Source organism: Varroa destructor, unplaced genomic scaffold, assembly GCF_002443255.2.
Source record: "Varroa destructor unplaced genomic scaffold, Vdes_3.0 BEIS01000001.1, whole genome shotgun sequence".
Classification (NCBI taxonomy): Eukaryota; Metazoa; Arthropoda; class Arachnida; order Mesostigmata; family Varroidae; genus Varroa; species Varroa destructor.
In genome coordinates, this window is record NW_019211454.1 from 59269363 (window position 1) to 59290978 (window position 21616).

A 21616-nucleotide genomic window follows, 5' to 3' on the forward strand; every position below is an offset into this window, starting at 1 on the left:
CCCATTGAAAATTAAGGTAAGTAGAAATTATGGTATTATGCAGAGATACGCTCGGAGCTCATAAAAGATAGATAGCATCAACGCTGCAACAATAGATGCAGCTTTTGTCTATGACCACCAATCTACCTAAGACGCTTGCATGAAGATATAAAGCTAGGCACTGCGCAACGAACGAAATCGATCTGGAGCAAATTTCTGTTCTCTTAGCCCTTAATTGTGATTTACACTTGTGTTTGTGTGTGTAAAATCCATTATGTGCTATAAATAGAAATGCGTGTACTTTCAATTGCACCATACAAGGTAATTCGTAGCTTCCTATTGATCTCCTCAATTTCAAGTAGCACCGTGTTGGCTAACGGATATAGTTCTCTGGTCGGCCACCATCAGCGACGCGTTACCGTTCGTTATTTCGAATTTTTTCGATGTTTAGCATCATTCGGCAAACTCTGATAATTAGCGGTATAGCCGCGTGCCACTATGCGCCCATTTTCCAACTAGCGATTTCCTTGTGCTGGTAACCAGTATCGTGGATCTAGTACCACACGGCTTCGTTAGCCTGCTAATCAGTCACTCCGTACGACTGTTGTTATTGGTTGGTGGTTATAACGTTCTCAGCTTACCCACCTTCGGCGTCGCCCACTCTAGAGTTCAAACGCTATAACATCTTGAGCGCAGTAATGTGACAGTAGCAATAGACATAAACTGCCCTCCTATCATAGTAACAGCGGTACAATTGGTGACGATAGGCGTTGGTATGTAAGAGTAATCGAAGTGATGACTACGATGGGGGACACAGGCTGCCTGGGTGGCGATGAGTACGCGAGGAAAAGCAGGTTCGATCGCGCCAGTGAACGCTGCCGTTGATTTAGCGCTGGTGCCGATTGTAGACGTCGTTCGACCTCGCTGTGAAAGTCAGTGCTGGCATCATTGTGTTGGTTGGTTTGACGATCAACAACAGTGTGGCCATGTACATTGTTTGAATGCTGTGCTACCGTTTGTTATACGCGATTACGTCAGCAGTGGCGGCTGCGACGGCAGCAGCAGTGGGGTTATCTTTGTACGACGGCGGCGGTATCAGATGCTGGCGAATGCTGAACATGCTGTTTAACGACGAGCGTTTGATGGTGCTATAACGGGATGAAGGTTGTAACTAAGCGTCTGTCACACTGTACTTAGTAGTAGGGCGATAATTGGCTAGCAGTAACGCTTGTTCGCGTTGCCTGCTCGCGTATTCCGGCGACAGGCGAGGTGCAGGAAGATCGCCGTAAAATAAAAAAAAAAAAAAAGCAACAGGAAAGTCAAGTAGCAAGTGAACTTCAATTCCTCACTGTTATAAAATGTATTCACAACTAAAGAGCGCTTCGCACTTCTTGACCGAGTAGCTAAGCGGTTACACTCCAGAATAGCAGTGCAAACATAAAGTAGTAAAGGAATTTAATACATCTAAAAACTTCTGGTGATTCGCCACGCACTGGGAAAATTAGCATTGATAACAAACAGCTTGAATATGAATGAGGTCGTGGTAGTGGTGCCCCTTACGCTAGTTTTTCGATTGTGCAGGTAGAATCTAACGCTTCTTACACAATAAACGAGTATGCGGTAAACGATAAATGTGAATACGTAAATCTGGAAATCCCACTCATTGTTCCCGTTTTTACGGCCTTAGTAAACCTTGTTTCAAAGGCTAACTAAGACGTGAGATGTGTAGAAGGGTAAATAGCTAGCATCGGAAACGACAGGACCAGATCGATGCAATGAGTGAATCATGAACTGAAAACCTATACTAAAACCGTAGCCAGTACATTGCTACTTTTATGAGCTTAAATCTCTGGTGACCTCTACAGCGCATCCGTTACCAGACGTGGACGACCGACCTCCACATTGCATTTTTCTGTTAGTTGAACATCAAATCTAATAGTAAATGTTGATATAGAAACGGGTTACTCTGACCCCCACGACGGAATGGCTAGGTACTTCAGTTACCATGTTGTGGCAAGGCGTGGAACAGAGGCTCTAAAACAGATATTTCCGAATAACATCAATTGAACAGGAATTGCTGATTGCGCCACTAGCGAGCTTTATAACAATTATTTTGCCAATCTGTTCTATTTTTGCCTCCTGTGAAAAGAATTTTCCAATAGCAGAATTAGCTTGGCGGCATCCTGCTGCTTTCTGTGTTAAACACCGTACACTTTCACGTAATTTTAGATAGATATTATTTGTAGTGGTTAAAGAACTGGTTCGCATCTGCTCATCAATCAAATGGCAAATGAGTGATCTCTGACTCTTTCAAAAAATCTCCAGTTGCTGATTGTTAGCACACGTATTTCTCCCCACTCCAGCTTGACGGGTGTATGCTGTATCATTATATCTTTCTGGCACGACGATTTTATTTGACATTAATTATTACACAAAAAAGCAATGTCTGAACGAGATAGCGATTTATTAAAGCTTAGTCCTTCCACTAAACCCGTGGGGAAGCGAGATTGTAAATATCGTCACGGCTCGGCGGAAAAAATGGCGGTATACAGAATGCTCAATAACAATGACACTGCTGTGTTCGTATCCTCTTCATGTACCAACGAACTAACTCATTAACACAAGCGTTGATATATGTAGGACTATTACTAGACGCCTGTAGTTCTATCATCTTAAATAGTTAGATGCAATCTATATTTAAATGAGTCTCGTGTTTTTGCTTGTTTGGCATTGTCGCTGACGCGCGTAATGGCTGCGATGCAGGATCCACTGTTCAATGTAGTAGTCTGTTGTGTTATATCTCCAATTAAAGTTCAGTAACTTGCTTCGAATTTGAGATAGTATGCATTTGTATTTGACTATACACACTATATTATATGTTTAAATACTGTTAGTATTATTAGGACTTGATTAGATCTTACGGCATAACTGATCCTTAACACACATGTATATATTCCGTTTTTCTGTTTTCTATTCTTTGGTAACGGGGGGATTGGCCCGGGGCAACTTGAACACATACACAAACATCTGCACTGTAGAAATAATTAAAAGTGTAACGCCAGGCTCATCACGCGGAACCGTGCAGTTAGCTAGTGCGTTGTAAGCAATTCCTACAATGTAGCCATTCAGATTTAAAAATTAAAATTTTTGCGGAAACTCTTAAGAACGGGCAGTGATCGCTGTTGCATCCCGCTGAATAATACCGCCTGAGTAGAAGTATTTAGGGATAGATCCGTCACTTATAGAGCTTATAACACCCACATACTTTATGACGTTCGCCTACCTACTAGTCTATAGACTGGCTGTACGCCCTTTGTTTTAATACTGTCCAGCATAGTTCTTCTGTGGCTCCAAGAATTCTCAAAAGTATACCTTTTTAACTATAGACATATACATACAAATGTCAAAGCAATTGACATTGATTGATTTAGCGCAATTTTCTTTAGAGTCTTAAATATCTGTCAAAGGTTATTGCGGACTTTCAGTAGCCTTTAGAAGTCTCTTGCGTCGCTAATATATTCCATTTCCCAAAACGGTCTTAAAACTAGTTTCCATCCTACAATATGAAAAGTTGGTCTAAATAGCTGCCAAATCAACCCCCTCAATGGTCGTCACGATAGCGCTGGCGTGACTCCAGGATCGACGGGGTCATTAATTAAACTGTTTTGGTTGGTCAGGGTTGCATAAGTATCTAGAAGAAAGAAGGAAAACTATTGCCTGCAACTGAATCTTGTGGCCTTATTTATCGGGCAGCGGGATCTGAACAAAGAAAGCAATTCTTCTTCTGACCGTTTTCTCTTTTTTTTTGGATCGACAACGACCGATCCTTTTTATTTATCATTTAGTGTTTTCTGTTTGCAAACTTAACGGTCTGGAATATGTTTTTGAGATACAGATCTGTCGACACAGTTTTCGCGGTCAAAAACAGGTGGCTTGTATATATATATATATATATATATATATATATACAATTAACATTTTCGACATAATTTTTCATGTAATTATTCTCCCAGTCGGTTCAAGTCGGCCGTAATCCGACTGAAAGTTCGTTCCTTCATCCGAGAAGTATCACAGGGTAATGGCTTTGTACGACGACTCTCGTTTTTTGCTGTCGCACATTAGACATTCGTTTCGCACAGCCGACGAAAGCCGTAAGTACGACAAAATCACTCTAAGGTCATATATAGTTGACCAAATCGAGTTTATGTAGATTGAGTCATTGCATATTCGACATTTGTGTAAACTATTGAAACACGTGGTTCGTTTAGCTGGCCAGCTATTGCTAGCTGGAATGTCATGTTCGAAAGCAAAAACGCTCGTACCAACAAACTATATCGGTACAACTAATCCGGTCTTGGTGTGATACCTTTGCAGGAATGTATGAGCTGGCCATGGTGACGGATATTATGCACCAGACGCCGTTTGAATCGCTGTGCGCGAAAGTTTCAGAACCGCCATCGCCAACGTATGTAGTATTCGATCGCGTCAAGCTCCGCTCTTGTAACCGGAATGTAAAATTCCGCCGTCCTGTCGGTGGCGATATGTATATTGATGTGTTTGTTGCTATCGTCATTATTCTGTCAGGTGTGGCCATCTTTGATGGGAAGGGAGAGCTTGCTAGCGTCAAAATATCATACATATTGTTATTAAAAAAGGCTCGATCTACTTGGTGCTGTTTCCAGTGATCATCACCAATTTTATTTATGAATTTTACAGGTCGATCTTGTACGATCTTTATTCTTCTGTACATGACCCGGAACTTGTACAAATTGCACGATCTTGTGACATAGTTCGAGACAACGAACTAGTTGGCGCACATCGTAGAAGATCGAATACCGCACAACGGCTTGACAAGCTTAAGAAGGAACGACGGCTACAGGCGAAAATTAAGCGTGTCACGTTAAGAAATCCACATCCCTCCGAGCGAACGGAGTTGTGTGAAGGTAAGTTAGTGACGGCGGATGAGCTTTTTCAGTCAGTGGCCAATTTAGATCGGTAGCTTGACAAATATGAGTACACTTTATTAGTACACCCAGTTGACGTTTACCCGAAGTAAAAGTAAATTGGTTGAAGATATACACCACTCACACAGACAGGCTAACAATAGTTGATCAATCAGTGTTGAGTAGCATTTTCGTCCCCTTCTACTGAGTAATACTTATTTAAATCAACCATTTCTATTTTCTGTAGCTTTAGATCAGTTGAGTAACGTTTCCAACAAACAAGCACTCTGTCAGATTGTTGAAAACTTTTGATCAAGATAGCTTTAAATAGTCATATATCTCATATAGTAGTGTTAGCGTTGTTGTTAGCCTTCAGTCGTTATATGGTTACAATAGAACAGAGGTTCGCTATACTTTACAGCTTTATTACGACAAAAACACGAATGCTGCCCAGGTTCATAAAAAATTCTGAAAGTCTCAGATTGCAACAGTCAAGTAAGACCCACCTGTGAGTAGCTACGACATCTTTAACAAAGTTTTAAACCGGTTGAAGGAAGCTGACTAGAAAAAAAAGCTCGATGTTTGGTTACCAGACGAATCAATCACATTTCCATTTGCAAGAGTCACGAATGCTACGAAATTAAGCCATTTCTAGACACGTTGATTACGGGTGATGAAAAGTGGGTCCCATATGACAGTAGTACGCGAATAAAGATCATGCTTGCAGCTAGAAAAGTTGACAAAAGGCCCAATTTACGACAAAGAAGGTAATGCTATGTGTTTGGTGGAATCGGAAAGTAATAGTTCATGATGAGTTGGTTCGCCACGCAAAACCATTAATTCAGATTATAATAACAAACCATTGAAAAGAGTCGATCGGAACAGGTAAATAAAAATGGTGTCGTCTCCTACCATAGCAATCCCAAACCATGTACGTTTTTAATCCGCTAAAAACTGAAAAACATGGGTGGGAAATTTTAATGCATCTGCCGTACAGCCCGGATTTCGGTGTAATCTTATCACCAAATTATACTCTGTTTCGATTTGTGCCAAATATCCTAGTGGTGTCAGTTAAGTTGTCATTGAATTGATGCAAAGCTCATTTGCCGTAACTTTTTACAAGTAACCACAGAACTTTTGCAGTGATGGGATAAGAAAAGTTTCAAAAAAGCATTGACCAAAATGGCGCATATTTAGTTTGGTAATATAATTTTGAAGCATTAGAAAAAACGGTTTCGGCTAAAAACGATCAATACTTTTTCGGTAACCCAGTATATACGTCCATGTGGTCGTGGACTTGTGTCAACTGATGGAACATCGACGTCCTTGCGTTCTTCAGAATGGTTGTGTCTTGCGTATTTTAAGAGCTTTTTCTTGATAAGCTTCAATGCGCTTCATCGTCTGTATGACTATGGTGGTGGCTAAAGGCTATCTAGATCTTATTTATGACGCACGAAAATATGCTTGTGGTACAGTTAGTCTTAGGTACGTTTTTGCAGCGTTTAACGGCAATATCGAACGTACTTGAACCAAGATTAAGATTGAGTACTCGAAAATCTTACGACCAAGCTGAACACTCACCTTAACCACGCACATTAGTTGCGAGATTTTCAAGAAAATGTCCGTTGGGCAAGTGCATCCATTCACGAAGGTAGAACGCGGCCAATGTAATAAACAATTCGTTAGCCTCAAATTCTGTTACACAGTTGCCATTTAGTGGTCTCATCTCTTTCTTGCGACACGTTCCGCTTTCCTTGCATGTTGATCTTCCTTACTATAGCTTGGCCGTCTGCTTGCCGACTTTAGAACCGAGTATTTGCTCCGTCCAGAGCTTCAGCGCGGTGTTATCAGTTGGTGATTAACGCGTTGTTTAATTAAACGGGTAGTACCAGTCCCCGTTCCCAGTTGACTGCCTTCTGGTGGCTATGCCCCGTAGCTCCCTCCCACAGCTTCGTGCTCATATTCCTTCTTGTGTCCGTTCTAAGCAGTGAGGGCGGACGAATCGTGTGGCCACACGCCATTCTTCCTGTTCACTATGCCCCACTACGTCGCCCCAACAGCCAGCCAGTCGCCTGTTGTCTCATCTACTACCCGGCGCCTGCTCGCCACCGCTGGTCCACGTTTCGAGCCCGTTCTTGCCACTATAGTTGCGTTTCAGGAGCGCCTGGTTCTCTCGGAGTCGGCATCTCCCTCTCTTTCTGTCTCCCGGTTAATTATTAGAAGCGAGACCCATAGGCAAAAGCCCACCCCGATTGTCGTCGTCTGCTTAGCGCAGTCAGGAAAAGCGACCGTTCACATTGTGCCGTTCTTTGGTTTGCTTTCGCTCTCTTTCCCTCTCTCTCTAATTCTCTCCCTCTCTCTTTATCCCTTTGTCCTCTAACGCTCGCAGCAGTTGAGAGGAAAAAAGGAGAAGTAGAAGGAAATCGGATTCTTTAAGGTTGTGTCGTTTAGTAAGAGTTCAGACTAGCCGAGGAGGCTAGCCTTTTCTCGTTTCATCTCTCTCATTCCCCCTTTTCTCGCCCCATGCTAAGCAAAACGGCAGGAAAGAGCAACGAAATGAACCAAAGTGCCAGGCAGATAGAGGAAGAGAGAAACGCAGAAGAACGAGTAAGTACAATTTAGATTAGAAGTCTCTCGCGCCGGCTCTAGCAGATCGCTTCTTTCCTGCTCCAGCTATTCTTATGCCGAAGCTGGCTGGTGAAGTAATGCTATAATATTATAGTGGTCGCAGAGGTGATAGGAGCAGTGCTAGTCACTTGTAGTGCAGCTGGTGGCTTCTGGGTAGAGGCTGCGACAGAGATTGGTGACTAAATGTATCACTCGCTCCGTATTTTCTCGCTCTCTCTCTATTTTGTCGCTTTGGTGTGAGCGTGGCGCGCGTGTCCGGCCGGTACCACACCAACTTAGTTATGAGCGTGCGTAGGGAAGGGGGAAAGGCGCGATTGGAGGGGAAAACCGAATGGCGACTAGAACGGGGGCGAGGATGGAAGGATGTGTTAGCTAGGTGGATCTTCGCTACTAGTGGTCTATTCAAATGGCACTTGCTGCTCTCTGAAATATCGCTTTTGCGACAACAAACCAGAGAATAGTGGTTGTGCTACCGTAGATGGTGCCGGTGGTGGGAGAAGTGATAGCGGCGGTAGAAGTGATATTGAAACACTTGGCTAAACGGCACCGCCGGTCGGGCGTGAACACGCCAGCGAAGCGTCTTTCAGCAACCTTGGGACATCGGTCTTCCAAGTCGAGGTAAGAAAGTCGCAGACCATCGCTATCCAGTGCTGGACCCGTCCGAGGCACTAGAGGTGTTTCAGGGTTGTTAAGGAATGAAATTTATTGTGCCGTTCACGCAGTTATTGCCATTATTCCGTAGCCATTAGGTGGGACACGCCGAATAGGAGTTGTTTGTTTATTAAAATTCAATACCTAGACAAGGTAGGTTTGGCAGTTTGACGTTATCGTGAGCATTGTATAGCTGTGTAGTATAAGACAGTGATTGCACGAAGCTATATTTTGGTCTATAAGAGACCTACTTGTCAAACGCGCAGCGTTGTGTGAAGCGTACTTGTTTGTAAATGTAGATTCAGTGGTGACATCAGGCTGCATAGACCCATCATAGGCCTTTGTTCGACGTCTCCTAACGCTTGTCGATGAACTATTTCTTTTGTCGAAACTCGTTTTTGCGTAGGAAATAATTGCTTTGCCGTTCATCATATGCTTATAAAGTGTCGTGCAAAAATATTAAGATTCATGGATGACCTCAAGCGGTTCTTGGCCCCAAGCGTCAGTAGACGTAGCGATTGATAGTGCATGATATAATTTTCCCGCTTTTTCAAGCTCCTCTACCATGCCGCCGTTTAGGTGCGGTTTGATATGGGTAGAAGCCTATCCAAACATTCCCATTTAAAATCGCGCTAGCCCGCGAAAAATGAAAATATCCCAAGAACTTAGACGAAGGATTGATATGGTACGCTTGGCTTCTGTTGCTGAGTTCAGAGCTAAATGGTGAGCGAGACAAGACGCAAGGCAGATATCAGGGTGTCCATTTCATATCACACTTCTATGGTCATCTCATGCGGTTTACGATACTTGGTCTTCACACAGACCCCTATTTTTTTTCGACGCCTTTCACCTCCGTACGTTTGCTGCAGGTCTCCCTTTCTGTTTCACTTGAGTCTCCAGCTATTATACATGGTTGGCTATTTCTGCCTTCTTCTTTCGTTCTCTCATTTCTATACCAACCATAGCCCCATATTTCCCCGTTCATCCAACCCCAACATTCCCCCGTTTGCTTTAGATCTACACTCTATCTGCCCACGGCCCCTTCGCATGGAAAAAGAAAAAGGCGTTCGTTTACTGACTTCTTTTTAGTCCAGAGCTCTGTCTGTAGTCTCTTAAGGGGAGCGAAGGTGAGGTAAGGGAAGGAAGGAGTCAAGACTGAAGCTCGCTTAGAGTTCAGCGATATAACGCTAAAGAGTCTGTCGGCCAGTCGGCAGGGGTCGACAGGGGGGAGGTGTGAAATAAGCGGTCTAATCTTCAGATCCGTTGACAAGACATATCGGTCCGCGGGGATTCTCAAGTCACTCACGTTTACCTATACTCTCGCCCCTTTTCTGCTGTCTACTCTAGTCAACTTCTCGAGTGGCTCCTCGATGTTTTCGATGCCATCGTAAACTCCTTTATGCGCACATTCGTTTCCTTTGAATGCAGATCTCCTCCTGGAGAATGTTCTCTCTCTTTACATATCCATACAAGTTTGTTCGGGTAAAACGTCTGAACTTGTAGTCGTTGGGCTACCAGCCGTTATGCACCGTGCCGGAAAATCACCATTTAGATCATAGACGAAACGCGTTGTAGAAGTCATAGCAGACGAACGACTGTAAAGGAATGCAAAGTAAACTAGAAAAGCCAAGAAAGGATAACTTACCTGATCTGAAAAAAGAATTTGCAAGGGGCGTATATAAAAAACGGATCGTATGCTAGCCTTGCTAACGATTCAGTACTTCCGTGTAAGTGTTGTCGAATGTTGGATTGGCTGGCTGAAGATCAACGTTGTTCTTCTCACAAGTGTGTATATTCGTTTGCACGTACATACAGGTACCATGAAGAACATGTAGACAATAAAGATCAGCAGCAGAAATGGTGGCAATAAGAAAAAGTAATAATTTAGATTTTTTAATAGCAGGACACACTAATGATCTACGTATTGTATGCTTGGTGCAAGTTACATGTGTAAACCACAAGACCTGGCTCGGGCTATCAGATCCAGCTTCACTGTTAGAGTTTCTGTAACCTGCAGATTTGAAACTGCTGTCACTTTTAGACTAGAACCCAATATGGGTCACTTTAGCCTGTTTCATTTGTTTCCTTATACCATGCCAGTCCTGTTACGCCTAATGAGCCGCTTTTCACACTTTAAAGCGGTGTTTTTTATATCTTATTGAAATAGTACAGAACTTCGTGGAAAAAAAGGTATAAATGTATTTAAGATATGTGTAGTAAGCCTGTAGTGTTTTAAAGTGTAATCTGTAAGAGCCTGTTAACTTAGACTGGAAGTACAATCCGCTAAAAGTCAGTTTATAGATTTAACCAACATCATGAGTTTTATAACTTTAATTAGTTAAATAATATAGTTTTTGAAAACATCTTTATTTTTTTGTATAAATACATTTAAGGAACTTTATCTCTGTTTCTAGTTGATATTTCTTCTTGTCATCACAATTCTACTCTTAGATACTAAGATATTAACAGCATATTAGGTAGCGATGGGAATTATTTGAGTTAAAATTTCTGGGGTTTTGGGTCAGTAATCTAGCTCAGGGTACGTCAGATAAAAGAGATACAAAGGCATCTGAAATGAGGCGCGCGATTTTATGGAGCCCTGTATTTGTACGCAGTAATTTAAGGACATATTATGTTCTTACACTGCAATTGTCCGTCCTCTCTCTATGTAAGTGAAATCATTCCTACGCGGTTTGGTGTAAAATTTTCAGTACATACCGATACATTTAAGGTCACTTATTTAAGTTACTGCTCTTACTTAAAGTTTATCTGTCTTCATAGTACTGTATAGCATTTTTTATTACGATGCCAAAAACGATGAGAACTTTCCGTATGTATTTTAAGTGAACGAAAAATGATTTATTTAATTTGCCAATCTTGATACATGTTATTTCTATATAGAAATTACGAGTTCTATTACGGAATACTACTATAGCTCCCTATACCAATGTAAGTCTAATGCCTAAATCGATCTGTATCATGAATAGTAAAAAAGTAGATTCGTTTTTAAAGCTCAAACTTTATATGAAACAGTAACAGGATCTGCTATTTTGTTATACTGTAACATGTTTCATAGAATAATTTTCTTCCAATGGCAGGTTCCGACATTTTTACGCCGAAGCCGGCATCTAGTTTTCGTCCCGGCAAAGATGCCAAAGCGGTTACATCTCTACTCAGTCACTTACTGATCACGAAACCGCTGCCGGTAAACCCGTTCTCACAGTTTGCACGACTTGATGCCCGGGTAAGTCTACATTTCCACAGCCTCTATTATTATATACAATTATCTATGTGCTGACAATTAATGATAGAAACAAACAAAAATAGATTATATATATTGGCTCGTCAAAAAGATGAAAGATTTTTCTTATACTTTTTCTAAGAATGTATATAAACAGAAACACATATTTTTTTCGTATGCTAAAAGCGTTATTCTTGATGATCATGTTAGGTCAATATAAAAAGGCCTAAAAACGTAAATGCTCGAAAAGTACAAAGCGGCATAAATAGTCTGAATAACACTAACCATTGAGTGTACCGTTGTCTGGATTAACTGACAATTTGTATCCTTTCGAGTTTTTGTGTTAAGGATATAGACGCGCTGAAAACGGTGTTTTGAACCGTTTTAACGAATTCTCGAGCCCGTCTAAATCTGAAGCTCATTGAGGATCCTCCGGTTTGCCTCAGAAAAACCTCGCACTTTTTAGAAGACGCGTGGGAAGTCAATAATGCAGACCGTCGAAATCGGAAGAAAAGGACGTTCTTCATTTTGCTGGGAGCTTATTAAGTGAAGAAAGGTTGTGCTATAGCTGCCTGTTACTCAAATTCAGAAAGTGAGCCATTGTTGTCCACCATGACGATTTCTTTTTCGTCATAGAATGAACTGGTTATCGTATGGTACCACGGGTGGCGAATGAATGCATACTCTTAACGATGCACAGCCAAAACTTTTCCAGCGTTTTTTTAAACGCTTTTCTCCCTCCCTCCCTCCCTCCCTCTCTCTCTCTCTCTCTCTATATATATATATATATATATATATATACGCAACTGTAATGATTATTTTATATGTGCCCATGAAATAGGGCAAATAAGCACAATTTTGTCATGTTAGTAATTCACAGTACGTGAAGGTCACACTGCGCTCCGAAATATAGAATCATCGTTCTTCCCACGACGATTTATTTTTCAATGTACCATGAAATAATTTCAGGCTAGTCAGCTTCTTAACCACTTATATCCATAAAGCTGAATCTGAGAAACGCCTTAGCAAGAAGAATTTCGACTGACTAGAAGGCAGATCGTTTCCTAATCATCAAATGGTTCGAGGTTTTACGTAGAGGGACAGCCAAGCGAAGTGAAGCTATAGGTTTTTCCAGAGTTTTCGGACTTTCCTGTTTGACATCGAAAAGAAATCGGGCCAATAAGCAGAAGTCGATTCATTCGGAACACTGCGTTATCAGATAATGATACAAACTCTAATTTGACAAAAACTCCATCGTCCGATTACCAACCGGACCTCTATTGTATCCGAATTACAGTTGTCGTAGCTGATGTTTCGCGCTCGTTCGACTATTGTATTAGTGATATTTCGTTTAACTAAAAATATCAATAGTGACTGATTTGTTGTTGCAAGCGAATTTTTTACTCTCGTTATCTTATCCTGGTCTACGTTATAATTGGCCATGTTCGAGCTGAACCCTCTGTGCTACAATGACTATAGTTAGTAATCATTTTAAAGTTATTCCAAACGGAAGTTGTGGGTTCACAAAGTCAGCGGAAGTCAACTGATAACACTTTCCTCTCCGATCCTTTGAACTCCTCTCACGCACGCCTGGATTTACCCTGTCGTCACTTGCCTCCCCGAACGCTCAGTTTAAATTCTCATATTCTTCCGCGATAACGCTATTACCGTGTCTTGAAGCTGCTACTGGGGATGACCAGGAGAACTTGAATTATTAATGATTCGCCGCTCCAACATTTTCTAAATAAGTTACAAAAATTGTTGATCCTTTCTTTACTACCTTCGGAAAACCGCTGACACGGAAGGTTGCAGTTTGGGGTAGGCTTTAATAGGATATCGACGAACTGCTAATAGCTATCGACAAAAGGCTAGAACCGACCCATCTATAACTAATCCCAACGGATGTGGCCTTTCGATCGTGAGGAAGTAACCTCGTTCATTAAGCGCTCATTCCTTATAGCAAGCACTCTGAATTCTACTAATTCCATTTACCGTAGATATCATTGCTTGAAATAACGTTGGCGTATACACCTCGTGAAGTCCCCAGACGCGCTGTAAATTACCGCTGAAGGTGATATCTTTACGATGCTACCTTTTACTCTTTACTTTGTTGCATCACGTCTAATGGCTTGATTACAAAAGCAGCTTTGGAAACGGGAGCATCGATATGTAGCAACTAACGTATATCCTCCGCGAAAAACCCCTCTGAGTATCATAAGCACCGACAAAACCAGTCCGATTTAACAGGCGGTTGATATCCAACGATTCATTTGCTTACCTTGATCATTTCTAGGTTTCAATACGAACGGCGAAGGGTTTTGCTCGACAGTTGTCTCTCTTTTCGTGAGGCTGAGGCTGAGGCTGTTTAACAAATGCTCAAACGATCGTGATGACAACGCTCGCGTATGTTGACAATGCGCACTATCACTTCTGCCGGTGGTGCTAGCGTAGGAGAAGAAAAGGAGGAGTAGCTATGATCTTGCGAGTACTCTGTCGCTACACCGTATTGCCACATTGAATTGGCATCACTCACTTCACCATTTATGCTAACACAATTAGGCGAACCGAGCAAACTAAATAGGCGCAATAACAATGACATTTTGTCTGCCGATAAATGTGTTTGCGTATGTGGCAGGCATATGTGAAATCGCCTCTAGGCCAATGACTGGTGGAAACGACTGCGTTTGTGGTTAGGCTCAGCCGTCTTGTCTTTAGGCGTTTCGTGTTTCTTTGGCTTACTTTCATTTCGCCTAGGGACCAATGGTAGCACAGCCATAGTCGTTCTTCTACTACCGCTCTCGCACCTTTGATACTATGTTAGCAATGTTATCATTAGTATAATCACTACCGAAGTGGTCAGGGTGGCTTGACAGGAAAGCCAGGCGCCAAACGACGAGTGTTAGGATAAAACGGCCAAGTTCCTAAAAGTTGGGCATTTACCAGTTTGGCTAGTCAACTAGGTTCACTTGCATTCGACAGGCAGACAGTTAAACCTGTCAAAAAGTTAGGTCGTTACGCTTAAATGGATTTGACTGTGACAATGCTATATAGTAAATTAAATGACAGTAGGCAGGAGAAAGTGTCAGACGAAGCATTGCGGAGAACCCTATGGCAACACGTTGCGAGCGTGAGTCTTCCGAAGACGAAATTTACTGCTATAGAATGGTAATGTATTACAATGTCGTTTGATAGGTAAGTCATTGACTCAGGCCAGTTCAGTCATCGCTGTATTTGACACCTTGTAGCATGTTTGCCCTCGCGCGTAACGTTACCTAGTTTTGTGATTTGATCCGTTATTTCTGGGGTAAATATATCCGTGGAACAGACACTAACATAGGTTGTGAAAACCGCTTAATTACTACTTAGGTTTTCGCAGCGGAAACGCATGCCGGCGTGCACAAAATGCATGCACTGTGCGTAGCTTCATGGTCTTGATAAAAATACGCTTTCACCTAATTGATGAAAAACTAAATACCTCGGGCATACTGGTTCGTCCTGCAAACGAGAAACGAACAAGTCAGTGAATAAATGGGCTGACTAAGGGGTTTAAGAAGGCGACAGCAGCAGTAGTCGCGCGAAAGAGAAAAGCATGAGACATTGACCAGGGCCGACATTGACCACAACAGAACCACTATTGCATGGCTAGCGCCGCTGCTGGCTGCTGAAGCGAGGGACTAAATACGACGAGAAATAGGGGCGCAGTTGTTGTAGAAGTACGATCTTGTGCGTTTTGGGGGCTTTAGGGCTTGAGACTTGGCCACGGAAAGGGGTTGGGCCATGGGGTTTATCTTTAACAAATGTGTCCGTAGCAGCCAGATAGGATGAGAGAACTAGGGTACCAGGAGAGGAAGCTCAGTATGCATTTGAGCACTAGCCAGTGTCTAATAGCAGCGGCCCAGCACTAAACCGGACAACTCCCCTCTATTAGCTGCTGTTTGTCTTCCAGTTTGGCTGACCAGTGAAGGTTAGGGTGAATGGGAGGGGACTCGGGGATAAGTTTGGTCCGACGCTGCAGCCGTTGTTGCCGTTGCTGCTTCCTCGTTTCAAGGATAATTAGTGGGCACGCCAGGAAGGGCTAGAGAAGCAGACCCGTTTGGCTGGACCGATGCACGCTGGACATTGGCCTGTAGTCTGGTCCATCCGTGTGGTCCTGCTCCATCTCAAGAAGTGCGCGCTAGTACCATACATAGTGCTCGTTTACTGCTGTTGTCTACGACTAGTACAGCCACTGTTTCTGTGACCACTGTGCCGCAGCGCTGTATCGTGTCTTCACGGATGTCCGCCCTGTCTGGAGGCTAGTCCTCTTCAGAAGCCCTTAAAAGCTGGCTTTATTTCAGCATTTTTGAGAAGTGCTAAAATCAAGGATCCAAGTGCCTTTAGGGGCTAAACAGAACTATCCCCTCTGATGTCAATGAAGGTTATGTTATTCTTGTATATCAGAGCGTTCTGTTCTCGTTTGGGTTGGATTCCGCCAGTATTTGTAGCCATGTATAGCACTAGTTCACTTACTCGTATGTAACGCTTTTGTGACTAAAGGGCAGGAAGCAGAACAAACATTACTTTAAGTATACGAGAGATGCAAAACAGCAGTTAGAGCTGTAAAACGTTGAGAAATGAAGACTAAACCTTGGAAGACATTAACTGCTAAGAAGACTACTAATTGAGGTCTATTGATGTTTAATAGTTGTGGTTATTCGAAGATACGATGTAGAGCTGAAGTGGATTTTTATAAGAATCAGAGTTTATACTTGAGATGAAACTATTCACAACAATGGCCAGGTGGGCTCTTATCCTTTTATGGATGTAGATATATGTCACGTCTGCTCATATGTTTGTTGCCATTAAAAACTCTTACTTATCTAAGAGAGAATCAGATAAGTTTCATTGTCTGCTGATTATCTCAATGGCAATTTTTAATGGTTATAGATGATCTAGCGCAATCGAAACAGAATAATGCTGTAGTACATCTCGAATAAAAATAAGGCGACATTACTTTCGCTTGATATTGCAGTGGGAACGTATTTATTTGCCTATTAAATTTGGGAAGTCTAAGTTCGAGATACAGTTCGTTTAGTGCTTCCTTCCGACGTAAAACTCGAAAGATTTATTATTTAAAGAAGGGTAACTTTTTTTTTGCCTTAAGGTATCGTATAGGTGTATTTTGAGCTTGACGAATTTGAAATCTAGGTCATAGCAGGCATATTTGAAACGATGGCGAACACTTGCGGTTTACTTTTGTTAACTTCTTCATGGCTCTTATTCACTGATGTAGGCTCTAGACAATCGAATGTACGTGCTTTATTGTTGTTACGCTTCCTTTGTACAGGGTCATTCGTCAGCAAAGACGATACGAGTTTTTCTCCCGATGTTGCCTGAGGGTGAGCGTAACTTTCCTATGGTCGTAGCGTGCCAAGGAACAACGCGCGTGGCAGATCTTCTTGGACTTATCTGCTGGCAGTACACAAGTGAAGGAAGAAAACCGGAACTTAAGTAGGTCTATTTTCAGTTTTGCACGGAGATATTGTTGCAATAGGTGAAGGTAGCCAAAGCGTTGCATAGAATGGTAATTCGTAGCCCCGTTGCTTCTAGCGTCTTTGTCGTCGGTCAGTCACTACCGTCAAACCTCTAAACGGAACATACCGATAGTGAAATTGGATAACCTATATAGGTACATTATATAAATAGAAATATAAAGCTAATGGAATGGCCAATCATGGAACATGAGTTTATCCTTTTTATCTGAACAACTTTATTCCTAGATACTTTTACTTTGCATATCCCTGTTTATTTCTCGTGTTTCCTACGGCCTGCTCATATGGGGATCATAGACGAAAGATGAAGCCCCTCTAATTTTTACAAAACGGTATTCTATCTGTTATGTGCAGAATGCCCGTATGATCTCGACCTCCATTTACTGTTCACTTTGTCCTCTTTGCCGTATAACATAATCTTACGAACTAAGCCTCTGCCCCTTAGCTTACCAATCCGTCGACCTAAAGCTATTGCTGCATCAATCCTCACTGTGTGGTCGTTCAGCATCACTTAGTACCTTTACTCCTGATCTTCATTACCAACTGTTATGCTGGCAACCATATTATTAATTTCCTATCACCGAAACGTTCTCGCTGACTATCCAAAAAAATCCCGTCATTCCGCTTATTTTTAAAATCAGAAAAGTTTTCTTATTAACTGTCCCTACCGTAGTAGTAATTATTTATTAATTATTTTTACTATTATACCTGTTCATTTGTTTTATTCTATTTCTTTGGGTAATTACTTATTGTTTAAAGCCATTCATGGCTTGACGCAGTTGCCTTGCCAACGTCATGGATGTTTTGTAATAGAAATGTTGTTTATATACAATCGCAAAGTGTTTGGCTTCTTACAAAAATTAGTCGTATAAAGCCTTAAAAGTCATCCTCAAGCAAATCGCATATAGCTACCGTCCCTAACGATTTCAAGCTACAAAATAAAAAAAAAAAAAAAAAAAAAGCAGAAATTGATTGCAGGCGTGCTTGTAGTTTTTTGGCTAATAGGCTTTATGTTACTGAACAGATTCATTACGAAGTTATAGCATTAATTGGTAATTTTCATTTAATTATTTCCACACCTTTAGGCCAGACAGCCAATTTTATTGTCTACGATTTGCCGAAGAGACGGGAGAAGTTGAAGATGAGTTTCCTTCCGTTGATTTACGGGAACCTATTGGGAAGTATGAATTTCCCAGCTACCAAATGCAGGAAACGGTACCAAGCGATCAGCCTATGTTAGTGCTCTCGTTTCATACGAAAGACGGCTTTAGCAAGGTACTTGTTTAGCTATTAAAGCTCGGTGATATTAAACGATATATTTAATAGCTTTACGTTGAAAAAAATTGTATAGCTAGCTGTATGTATATAACATCGTGATATGTCCTTAATCTATACAGTAGAAATAGATATTGTCCAAAATCATAGTGTTTTTCCAGACAAACGATATAGCAAATTGATGTTCTCCTTATTCAGGTTAACGTCCCCCCGGAAGCACTTGTTTTGAGAGATGCGCTAGAGGAGCTGTTCAAACGACGTCGAGGCTTGCGGGAACCATTAGGATCGGAATTCATTGTTGAGAAGAAAGCCGAACCTGGCGTACCGCTTGATTTAGATGCAAAATTAACCTCATTAAATACGACCGAGTTTCGGATAATCCCGGACTCACCTTCGCTACAGCACAGTACGGCACAGAGGTCATCGGATTGCCATCTGGGGTTGAAGCTCCTGCCAGAATGGAGAATGTTCTCGGGCGGAAACTTCCAAACATATGTGGTACAGATGATACAGAAACTTAGTAAGAACGTGACGGTGCAACTTGGTTAGTATCGATGGCGTACAGCTTGACCTCAGTACATAAAGGCAAACATACTTCTTTTTCTCGATAAGTCGTTTTTAACAACAGATATTCGTTCCATTATAATTCTAACGTTGCTCAGCTGAGTTCGGTTTCAACGCCTCCATGTATACAGTGGCAACGTATGCGCCAGCAAGTTCATATCACCATGCCTTGAAGATAATAAATAATCTTTCTTACTTCTAACGGCAATCGATACCTACTTAGAAACTATCTACATAAGAAGACTAATATTGTTTTTTGTCATCAATATCCAGCTATATCAAGCGAAAAACTGGAAATCACTCCCCTCCCGTTGAAGACGGTTAATAAAATGCTATGGCACGTCAAGCCGGCAGCTCACAATATGCGCGAGATCGCGGTATGTGAGCTCATGCCCAAAAGGAACCGTAAGTAGTAGATTTTTTAAATGGACGCTTCACGCAACTCTTATTATTAATATACAACCATTAAAAACATGCGGAGGAGGAGATCCACTCAATCTGTTACTACCACTAAAACCTCTCAGAAAGTATTAGGTAGAACGGCAACGCTGATTCCATATCGATATATCGGCAGGTGATTTTGATACTGATAACGGAAAACATAATCTGAAACAGAAAAAAAAACAATGACCCAGTGAGTAAAGCTTACCATGAAGCATGGGATCCAACCAATTTCGTTATTAAGCGCGCTTAAATTACGTGCTTTGTTCCACGAGTGGCTTTCAGATACAGGAAAACGTTGTTTTAAGGTGGTGTACCTTGACGGAGATGTGTTTAGAGATTACATGTTCGAGGCATCGATTGAGAAGGCCGAAGAGATAGTCGAACAGGTATAGACGCAATCCGATCTATTATCTCTATATCTATGCTGAATGACTCTTGATGTTGTCTAAAATGTTGACAAGATATTTAGTGCTTCATTCTACCTCATTATGAACACGCACAGCAAACTAGAGTTTAGAGAAGCCTTTCGTTGGACTGAAACTGGAACCCGTTTTATCCGGCCGAACTCGCGCTCTAGTGTCCGATATGGGGAACTTATCCAAGGGCTTTGTACATGGCTCTTCTGTATGAACGACTGTCACGCATTTGGTGACCAGCTAATCTGCGTCGCGACGGTTAACAGCTGCCCTGTTATAGTGCTAGCAGAAGTCAGCAGAGGAGTCGTGAGGAATCAGTGAGGAAATTTTTTGCCACCCTATTTTTCAGCTACGAAATGTTGTAACGGACACCACACGGGGCCAGGTTGTCTCAGAAATGGCAAACACGTACACCAATAATCATTACTAGAAAGGGCCGAAACGAAAACTCAAAACTTGTACTCTGTGAGTAAATGTTATTTAGGCTAAATTGAGGGTTATGTTTAGAGTGAAGTCGTGTTCTGTAGCGTTATTGTGTCAACAAGCCTTCTTGGCGAAACACTGTATGCATGTGGAAACAAAGCTCCTCGAACTACTTGACCAATGTAGAAACTAGCACGAGCCCGTTCTCGGTAGACTTCAATGGGTACCTTTCAGTTGGTATTCGTTTGGTGTTCATGATGACTTGTATGGGAACGGAAGTGTGTTTCGAAGGCGGTGAACCATCATCAGTTGACCTGCAACGTGTAACTGCTCTATAGGTTCAGCGTGCTTTTCTAATATGCTTATATATTTCAACTGTATGTACTTTCTCGATCAGGTGAATTGTATTCTTCAGATGAGAACAACGGATGCGCAAACGTTGTACAACGCTGAACGGGAAAAGAAGCTCTCGAGAAAAGCAAGCTTTCTGTCAAAGCCATTCGGATAAGAGCGCAATTGTCGTTTAGTCGAATATCTTAATCCTAAACTTGTTTTGTTAATCATCCATTTGAATGGCCGCTTGATATTAAAGAAGATGTCGGATCTCCATAGACAGACCCTGTATAAGCAACACCATAGGACGACATGTTTTTTTGCTTTCCTCTCGCTTCATCGGACTTCAGTGGATATTTATACATAGGTTTTTCATGTCTATATGTTACTTAAGTGCCAATTTTTGTGGAGATATAGAAGGAAGCGCAGTATGCCTTTCTAGTTCAAGGACGGTTGATCCATGGGCAAGGGAAGAAGTGGCAATGTATAATAAAAAAAAAAAAAAGGACAAACCTTGTTTGCGGATCAGGACATTCAAAGGCGACTTTATTTGAGCTCTTTGAGTCTGTTTATGTTAAGATTTACAGGGTATATCTAATAAGACGGTATCACCATGTGTGTCCTCTGATAAGGAAGCGTATGGTACGTTTTTGAAAGGATCCAAACGAGCCCGATAAAATATTGGCGATGTATAAATGCTAAGATTAGTTCTGGCTAGATGCAGTTTTAGTGTAGCAAAGTTTTAGCTAAATAGAGTGCATGATTCGAAAATGTTTGAATACCTGCTTTTTTTTTAAACATGACCGGAAAAGTTATAAAGCATTAAAACTTTTGTATTTTACGTATACATCTGAAACTGGTCTTAACTTGGAAATATAAGACTCAAAATTTAATGCTAAAAACTTAGTATCATCAGTCCATCCAGGAGAATTGAGAATTCAGCTGTTCCGCACCTAAGTCAGTTCATCTTGATGAAACCACTAGGGAAATAGATGCATACATATAATTGAACTTTATTTAATATTAATACCCTTTTATTACGATAGGATTATTAAATGCGTTATAGCATTCAAACTGCTCTGCTTTTGCTTCTGATCAGTCTCAAACTTTCACTAATCCTATAGATCTTTTCAAGTATTTTTTGCAGCGTGTGATTTTTCTTCATAACTTGGTTATATTTCAAGGAAA

General features: G+C 41.5%; 1 protein-coding gene across 1 annotated transcript in view; it reads left to right on the forward strand.

Annotated features, from left to right (window-relative positions):
- The window catches only part of Sin1 (SAPK-interacting protein 1), a 33851-nt gene extending 12890 nt beyond the window's left edge, over window positions 1-20961 (forward strand). Inside the window, exons 2-11 of the mRNA XM_022817361.2 lie at window positions 3993-4130; window positions 4354-4444; window positions 4696-4922; window positions 11300-11445; window positions 16769-16932; window positions 18059-18248; window positions 18447-18792; window positions 19086-19217; window positions 19539-19642; window positions 20493-20961. Of these exons, the coding sequence (XP_022673096.1) occupies window positions 4058-4130; window positions 4354-4444; window positions 4696-4922; window positions 11300-11445; window positions 16769-16932; window positions 18059-18248; window positions 18447-18792; window positions 19086-19217; window positions 19539-19642; window positions 20493-20603 (1584 nt within the window). The 5' untranslated portion in view covers window positions 3993-4057 and the 3' untranslated portion in view covers window positions 20604-20961. The remainder of the gene's footprint in view (window positions 1-3992; window positions 4131-4353; window positions 4445-4695; window positions 4923-11299; window positions 11446-16768; window positions 16933-18058; window positions 18249-18446; window positions 18793-19085; window positions 19218-19538; window positions 19643-20492) is intronic.
- The last annotated feature ends 655 nt before the right edge of the window (window positions 20962-21616 follow it).